Source organism: Dryas octopetala, chromosome 8 (assembly GCF_963921425.1).
Source record: "Dryas octopetala chromosome 8, drDryOcto1.1, whole genome shotgun sequence".
Classification (NCBI taxonomy): domain Eukaryota; kingdom Viridiplantae; phylum Streptophyta; class Magnoliopsida; order Rosales; family Rosaceae; genus Dryas; species Dryas octopetala.
In genome coordinates this window covers 6,025,150-6,034,208 of record NC_141373.1, presented here as the reverse complement: position 1 = coordinate 6,034,208, position 9,059 = coordinate 6,025,150, and the positions used below count along the sequence as shown (strand labels likewise).

The 9,059-nt window shown below is 32.8% G+C and overlaps 1 protein-coding gene across 1 annotated transcript; it reads left to right on the top strand.

Annotated features, from left to right (window-relative positions):
* Positions 1–4,445: 4,445 nt before the first annotated feature.
* Positions 4,446–7,895, top strand: LOC147276496 (DUF21 domain-containing protein At2g14520-like). Its single transcript, XM_086252910.1, has 11 exons — positions 4,446–4,813; positions 5,458–5,534; positions 5,622–5,705; positions 5,925–6,038; positions 6,163–6,249; positions 6,388–6,527; positions 6,626–6,713; positions 6,862–6,935; positions 7,055–7,179; positions 7,331–7,599; positions 7,705–7,895. Exons 1-11 carry the CDS (start codon positions 4,636–4,638, stop codon positions 7,747–7,749), a joined length of 1,281 nt encoding a protein of 426 aa, XP_086109036.1. The 5' UTR covers positions 4,446–4,635; the 3' UTR covers positions 7,750–7,895.
* Positions 7,896–9,059: the final 1,164 nt, after the last annotated feature.

Genomic DNA, 9,059 nt, shown 5'->3' with positions numbered 1-9,059 from the left:
CTTAAGCGAAATTTCGAAAATTTCGAAAATTTCGCCGAAATTATACCGAAAATTTAACAAAACTAGGTTTCGATTTCGCCCACTCCTCAAATCGAAAATTTCGCCGAAATTTTCGAAATTTAAACCCTTGCCTCTCACTTGACTTCCTCTCTTATTCTTCTCGCTCCCTAATATAATTTTATGATCGAAACTGAAATTATTTATTTCTTATATCACACTTTAAGGGTCGTTTGGTTTGGACTTTAGAATCTTGTGAGTAGAAAAATAATTTCATTCTCATGTTTGATAAATACATGTAAAAAATTATTTCATGACACATAGAAATCTGATGCTTCCAAAAGGGAGAAAATAAATCATTTATCTCAACTTGGGTTTAGTTTTCCCTCCTTATGAAAAAGCTTTAATGATGTTTTTTCAAGAATATTTTACCCCATTTTATTTTATATTTCTGCACAAATTAAACATGAAAATGGAAATAAAAATGCATTTCCTAATGTACTTTCCCAACTTTACCAAACAAATAAATGAAATTCTTACATTCTCTTCTCTCTGAAAAATGTAAAAATATGTTAATGATCATCTTTACAAAAACTTAATCAAATTGAAAATTATTTAATCATGTAATTGTTATCCAACAAATTAATAGTGAATCTAACTACTACCAAAACCGTATGTTTATTTGATAATAGTACATGAACACACGATTTTCGATTTGGTTGATTTTTTTGTAAAAATAATTTTTAAAGATGATCTAACAAATGAACTATTTTGATCATAAAATTACAGAATGATAATAGTAAAAGAGAATATTGAAAGATGAGGTAAATTAAAGAAAGTAGCCAGTATTCCTCAAAAAAGTAAGCATCATTTTAGGTAAACCTATTTCAAATAATGTTATGATTGTTCTTATTGGATTTGGAAACAATATGTATACCCCAATCATCATTTGGTCTAATGATGGTACATGTGTACCTAATTTTTCTTTTGTGGGAGGAGGTAGTAAGTTTAAATCTCATAGGCAATGAGAATAATTCAAATGTAAACATGGTGAGTATGAAATATTTAGTGACTCTTCACTGTTCCCATTACCAACAACTTTTCCCTTACATTGAAAATTTAAAGTTATTAGATCTTAATTGGAAAAATATATTTACCAAATGGGTCGATCTAAAAAGAGTTAAACAAACTCAATATAATGTTAAAAGGTTAAAGACCATTTGATCTAGTGAATGACATCTAATTTCTCTTTATTGAATGAGGTCCTAAATTCAAATCTTATAGAGTTATAGGCGAAAATTGATTAAAAAAAAAACAAATTCATTATAAAGAAAAAAAAAACTCTTATCAAATATTTCAATTCCATGCACTAATAGTATTCTGACAAATAGTGCGTGCTATAATGCAACCGAACCCAAATTGTAACGGATCATAGATGTACAAGGCCCATATAGGTATAGTTTTGAATATGGGCCTATACTTAGCAAATAGTGATAAGGTGGGACTAAGCTATACTCTACTGGATGGATGTAGAGTCGTAGTCATGGACATAGACATACATTTCATGTCAAAGATTATTAGGCTTGATTTATTTGATGAGCAAAGCAGGGAAACCTATTAAAATAAGAAAAACAATATTCTTTCTTTTGTTTTAATATAGTACTTTTATTAATCTATTGTAATTTATCATTTATCATTTTAATCATTAGTAATTAAAATGAAATTATAAATTTATAAATTTGAAAATTTTATTAATTTATTTACAAATAGCCTAAATAAAACAAAGAACTAGGAGATCATCATCCCAATGATACGCAATGACATTAACAACAATAAAAGTTAGGAAACAGGAAGTGCATCACCTTACTCCAGTAATATTAAATACCTTATCCCACAATGAATTAGTAGTTCATTGTCTCCCAAAATAAATTATAAATAAATAAACAACAACAATCACATATTAAAGCTCAAAAGCTAGCTGGTCAAAGATTGATCAATCCCACAAGGCCACAAGTAATCATGATTAGTTAGCATTGTCCCAGGAATAAAAAGTCCCTTGGTACACACTCTTTTTAGTTGCACAACACAAATTTGATTTGATATGCAATTTTTATTAATTATAAATCATAAAAAAATGATATTCATGCTCATAATACCAAAAGGACATTGTTCTACGTGTTATATTTTCATTCATGACAAGACTAACGGTTGTAAATTCACTAAAATTGTCATCTTCTAAATTGATAGGCTATTTAGTAGAACAATCATGTTACATATATGGTGGATCTCATTAATATACTATTATATATTCTTATTTTTTATAAAATTTATAATTTTTTAAATAAATAAAACATAGGTAACCGCCCCCTATATACATGATACAACTGCCGTGTCTAAACATTTTTCTTCTAAATTTATGAAAAATCATAATTTTTCTAAAGGATGATATTGGACTATTGGATAGCAATCATGTGGAGAGTGTCCCATTAATAATTTAAGCCAATTATTAATCTAGTCAGCATCGTTTAATTAATGTAGGACCCACGAACTGTGCCCCAAAGCAGGTCTTCTCAGGGCGACCCCGCCAAATAAATGATGAAGCAATTGAAGATGATACCGACGAATTCCGTTGAGAATTGATATCAAACCCGCATATTCGGACTATCCAATTGACCCACTGGCGCACACACCTTTGTACTACACGTCACCCCCTCACAAACGCCAAACCCAACTGTCGGCCTAATCTACCCATTTGATTGTAATAAGAGTTTTTGGTAATTATATATATATTGGAAAAAAAAAAAAAGAAGTCAATTCAATGTGGCCACTCTTTTACTTTTTATTTTTATACAAGACAAAGGCCACCATATTTTTATTTAAGAAATTGATTACCTTGTTATATAAAATGAAATAACTTATCATGATTATAAAAGCATAGATTAGTTGAATTATTTTCCTATTTTATATGATAGTATTCTAATTTATTCAGTAATTTTATTATAGTTTAGAACTCATATGCAAAGCATGCCTTGAAGGACAACATCCTTCTTTGTTATAAACACATTATTTTAAACTATAAGTTTTTCTCTGTAATTTTCTTACCCAGGGAGTTATACTTTCGGTCTTTATAGTTTATGCCATTTTCACTTAAAATCATATAGTTTTAATTTTTGTAATGAGGTCTACGTAGTTGTTAACATTACCAATTACAAACAAATCAGATTTTTCGTGCATTGATAGAATACGTACATAATAATCAACTGCAATGTTATAATATTAATTTTGTGTGTGTTGACAGAAATTAGGTAAATGAATTGAAACCAAAATGAAAACTAATCCAAATTATTGAAGTTGTTTTAATTGTTAACGTTATGGGAAAGTCGTTTAATAAAATTTTTCTGTCTTATTGTTTACACTTTACAGTTAGGCAAAAGATAAAGATAAAAGTAAATAGAAAAAGAAAAAAACAAACATGTAAAAAAGGTAAAGACTAAACTTGGACAGTCGACAATACAAAAAATTGGGTCCTTTGCATTCCTGATAACACTATGACTCACTTACTCTAGAGCTTTATATGACCTTTCAAGGAATGATTATCCAAAAAATAAGGTTAAAAAACTGAAAAGTGAAAACAATTTGGAACTGATTTTGTCTTATAAGCTACCTTTATGTATTCTGATTTCTGATTCATACCTTCATCATCTCTATTACTTCTCTTCCTACAATCTTATCTGTTTACCAAAATAAGAAACAAAAAGAGGTTTTTGTAATTTTGTATTATTATTGGTGGAGAAAAACTTCCCTGTCACCGGAATGGCAGGTCAAATTTCTAATTTGACATCACTGAGTGCTCGGTATGGTCGCCGAGTGCTTGACACTGTCATTTTCTTCTTTTCTTGAGCACTCACCACTAGTCTGTCGAATTTATGTTAGTTTTAACTCTAAGATTTTGGACGGACACACTAGGTCACCGAGCGCACTGTCATGTCGCCAAGTGCTTGACATTGTCATTTTCTTCTTTTCCTGAGCGCTCGACACTTTTGTTCAAAATCTCAGAGTTAAAACCTAACATGTAGCCTCTACAAATCTTATTCTATACCCTAGAATCGTAGGAGGTGAACTCTTTGAAAAGTATCATAAAAAATTGGCGGAAGAAATATTGCCGAATGCTTCTAACAATGCTTGCTGGTTATAATAAAAACATTACTGAGTGTTCGGTAAATTCACCGAGCGATCGGCACTGTCAAACCAAAAACAAAAAAGGATGTGTCTCATTTTTATTGACTCGGGATGCCAGGTCAGTCGGGTTCAGGTAAGTTATTTCTTTATTGGTAATTTGGTATTGTCATTTAAAAAAAAAAAAAAAATAATAGAAAGAATGGATATTGAAAAGGTGATGCAAAAATGCTCGTGTGGTAATGTGGTATAAATTCCCATTTCCCACCATTCTCCAGAAATTCCTCTCTCTCTCTCTCTCTCTCTCTCTCTCTGAATTGTCGGAGTCGGTCGACGAAGGTTCAAGCAATCCAGCAATGGAGGTGTTTCTCTGAGTGGGAGTGAGATTAGAGCTTTGTTTTTGGAGATAATTGGTTGGTTCATTGATTGATTGGGAGCTGAGAAAAAGAAAGCTTTTTTTGAATGGCGGTGGAGTACGTGTGCTGCACGAGCGGGTTCTTCATTCACATACTGGTCATCGTGTTTCTGGTGTTGTTCGCTGGGCTAATGTCTGGGCTCACCTTGGGCCTCATGTCCATGAGCCTCGTCGATCTCGAAGTTCTCGCCAAGTCCGGCACCCCTAAGGACCGCAAATTTGCCGGTACGATTCTGCTTTTTTTCTTTTATGCTTTTTTATTGCAACTTTCTAGCATCTGCTCTGTTTGGTTGCTCGGAAAATGTGATGGACAAAAAAGAGGGAAGGATCAAAGAGGAAAAGGTGTGGGACCCAATATGATTAAAGTTTCTATTTTGATGTTAAATTTGAGTTTAGTTGATTATAGAAGCTCTAAATGAATGTTTGGATTGGTCAGCTTAAGAAAATTATGGAGTGTTGTTAGGCGGTGGAACTATTTTCTCCAACTATGTTGTATTTGTAAAAATATAATCCAAGCTTTTTCATGTGCATGAAAAGTGATATTAGGAGAGGAGAAAGAGTGTGTCACTGTTGGAATTAAAGAATGAAGAGTGAATTGACAAGACTCAAATGAATTGTTGCAGCATCTTTTATGAGGGTTGATACTGGGATTCTTTTTTATTTAATGTTCTGGGTTTTCAAGACTGTAAATTACTAGAAAGATATAGAGTTACCAAAGTGCTTTCCATAAAAACAACAATTTTGTGCAGGGGACTTGAGCTTTGTAATGATGGATTTTGGTTTCACTAGTCTCGCACGATATTTCTTATGATAATGTTTTTTGACTAATAAATGCATCTCTTTGTGTGTATTTTGTTCCTAATCTACAGCGAAGATATTGCCGGTTGTCAAAAACCAGCATCTGTTGCTTTGCACCCTACTGATTTGCAATGCTGCTTCTATGGAGGTCCGTGTTATTGATGTTCATTGAAAAAGATATCGAATCCAATATGAGAAAACAAGATGATACTGACATGGTTGTTCCTTCTTTCAGGCACTTCCCATTTTCCTTGATGGTCTGGTGACAGCTTGGGGTGCGATCCTAATTTCGGTGACACTGATTCTTCTGTTTGGTGAGGTCAGTGATATGGGATTGTGTTTGTATTGTAGACTTGTATGAATAATGATTCTGCACATGCTGCACATGCTGCACATGCATTCTTCAAGTCAGTAATGATGTAAACATGGTGTGTGTCACTAACTTCTATTCACATGTGTCAAACAGATTGTAGGATATACAATGACTTTTCTCATTTTTTCTTTTCTAAAATTAAATTCTATGTATTTCTGTGAGCAGATTATACCACAATCTGTTTGTTCCCGATATGGTTTGACGATAGGTGCAACAGTGGCTCCATTTGTCCGCGTTCTTGTTTGGATCTGCTTTCCTGTTGCATATCCAATTAGCAAGGTGTTATATGTTGATTTAACACTTACTTATGTCTTTGTAATTTCTTATACCAGTGGTTTGAGGAAACTTAATTGTTTAATATACTACTATTTTCTCTGACTATTTATGTTCTCATGGTTCCCAGTTATTAGACTATCTGCTGGGCCATGGACATGTAGCTCTATTTCGGAGAGCTGAGTTGAAAACACTTGTAGACATGCATGGCAATGAGGTGTGTCTGACAGCTCTCAAACCCTTGTCTTTTCCAATATCGCCATGTTGTTAAACTCTTTTCTTTTGGACTTTTCTTCTCATCAATGTTTACAGTAAATACCATCTGCTCTATAACCATATGATTGTTTTGTTCCAGGCTGGAAAAGGTGGAGAGTTGACACATGATGAGACAACAATTATTGCCGGAGCACTTGAACTCTCTGAGAAAACAGCTAGTGATGCCATGACTCCTATAGCTGAAACTTTTGCAATTGATATCAATGCCAAGCTTGACAGGTTTATTATGTTTTCAATATTAGAAGAGAAAAGTCACCTTCCGTTGACTGTATAACTTCTGTTTTGATTTGCAACCCTAAATGCTGCCTATCACACAGGGATTTGATGAATCTAATACTGGAGAAAGGGCATAGCAGAGTGCCAGTTTATTATGAGGAGCCTACAAACATAATTGGACTCATCCTGGTATTTTATTTAACATTTAAATGTTAATGGCATTTTGTTTTTTTTTTTTTTATTTGCTTTCATCCCATCTGATTTATCTTCATATTAGTTAGTTGCTATATTTTTCTTGGTGACATACTTTCCTCAACTTTTTTCATTGAAATCTTAGGTAAAGAATTTGTTGACGGCGAACCCAGAAGATGAAGTACCTGTAAAGAATGTCACTATACGCAGGATTCCGAGGTACTTTGTGTTGGTTAAAGGAAGGTTACATTTGTTGTAGGCTCAATTGCAGTACAAGTTTAGGATGATTTACGTCATGTTACTTATAATCTGATGTTCTACTCTTGTTTGTTTGATAGGGTTCCAGAAAATTTGCCATTATACAACATATTGAACGAGTTTCAGAAAGGTCACAGTCACATGGCTGTTGTTGTAAGACAGAGCAATAAGAATGTGGAGCAGCCCAATGGCAACCCTGCTGACTGTAAGCCCCTGCTTCCTACTGTAGAATGGCTTAAAAATTTTCCTAACCAAAATCTCTCCATCTGCAATTTCTGCCCCTTCAAACATTATGATGAGACTTTTTTGTTTTCCATTTTTGTGATGGTAACTGTCCTTTATGTCTCTCTCAATAGATCCAGTGAAAGAAGTGAAAGTGGACATAGATGGTGAAAAGCCTATTCAAGAGAAAATTTTGAAGAGCAAAAGATCACTGCAGAAGTGGAAGAGCTTTCCCAACAGTGGGAGTAATTCATATAGGGCTGGGTCCAGAAGCAAGAAATGGTCAAAGGAGATATATTCTGACATCCTGCAGATTGATAGCGAACCACTCCCCAAGCTCCCTGAAGAGGAAGAGGCTGTTGGCATTATAACAATGGAAGATGTCATTGAAGAGCTTTTACAGGTAATAGCCGTCATCTTTTTATACTGTATTTGTAATTTTATGTTTCATTCACAATATCTCTTACAAGGTCCTGTATCCTGACATCAAATATTCATTATTATGTAGGAGGAGATATTTGATGAGACCGATCATCAATTTGAGGACTCATAACACTGGCCTTTCTAGGAAGCAGAATGAATTGCAGTACATTGTTCTACGTGTTATATTTTTATTCATGACAAGACTAACGGTTGTAAATTCACTAAAATTGTCATCTTCTAAATTGATAGACTATTTAGTGGAACAATCGTGTTACATATATAGTGGATCTCATTAATGTACTATTATATATTCTTATTTTTAAAAAATTTTATAATTTTTTAAATAAATAAAACACACGTAGCCGCGCGCTATATACATGATACAAGTATACAACTGCCGTGTCTAAACATTTTTCTTCTAAATTTATGAAAAATCATAATTTTTCTAAAGGATGATATTGGACTATTGGATAGCAATCATGTGGAGAGTGTCCCATTAATAATTTAAGCCAATTATTAATCTAGTCAGCATCGTTTAATTAATGTAGGACCCACGAACTGTGCCCCAAAGCAGGTCTTCTCAGGGCGACCCCGCCAAATAAATGATGAAGCAATTGAAGATGATACCGACGAATTCCGTTGAGAATTGATATCAAACCCGCATATTCGGACTATCCAATTGACCCACTGGCGCACACACCTTTGTACTACACGTCACCCCCTCACAAACGCCAAACCCAACTGTCGGCCTAATCTACCCATTTGATTGTAATAAGAGTTTTTGGTAATTATATATATATTGGAAAAAAAAAAAAAGAAGTCAATTCAATGTGGCCACTCTTTTACTTTTTATTTTTATATAAGACAAAGGCCACCATATTTTTATTTAAGAAATTGATTAACTTGTTATATAAAATGAAATAACTTATCATGATTATAAAAGCATAGATTAGTTGAATTATTTTCATATTTTATATGATAGTATTCTAATTTATTCAGTAATTTTATTATAGTTTAGAACTCATATGCAAAGCATGCCTTGAAGGACAACATCCTTCTTTGTTATAAATAAATTATTTTAAACTATAAGATTCTCTCTCTAATTTTCTTACCGAGGGAGTTATACTTTCGGTCTTTATATTTTATGCCATTTTCACTTTAAATCATGTAGTTTTAATTTTTGTAATAAGGTCTACGTAGTTGTTAACATTACCAATTACAAACAAATCAGATTTTTTATGCATTATAGAATACGTACATAATAATCAACTGCAATGTTATAATACTAATTTTGTGTGTGTTGACAGAAATTAGGTAAATGAATTGAAACCAAAATGAAAACTAATCCAAATTACTGAAGTTGTTTTAATTGTTAACGTTATGGGAAAGTCAGTTTGATAAATTTTTTCTGTCTTATTGTTTACAGTTAGGCAAAAGATA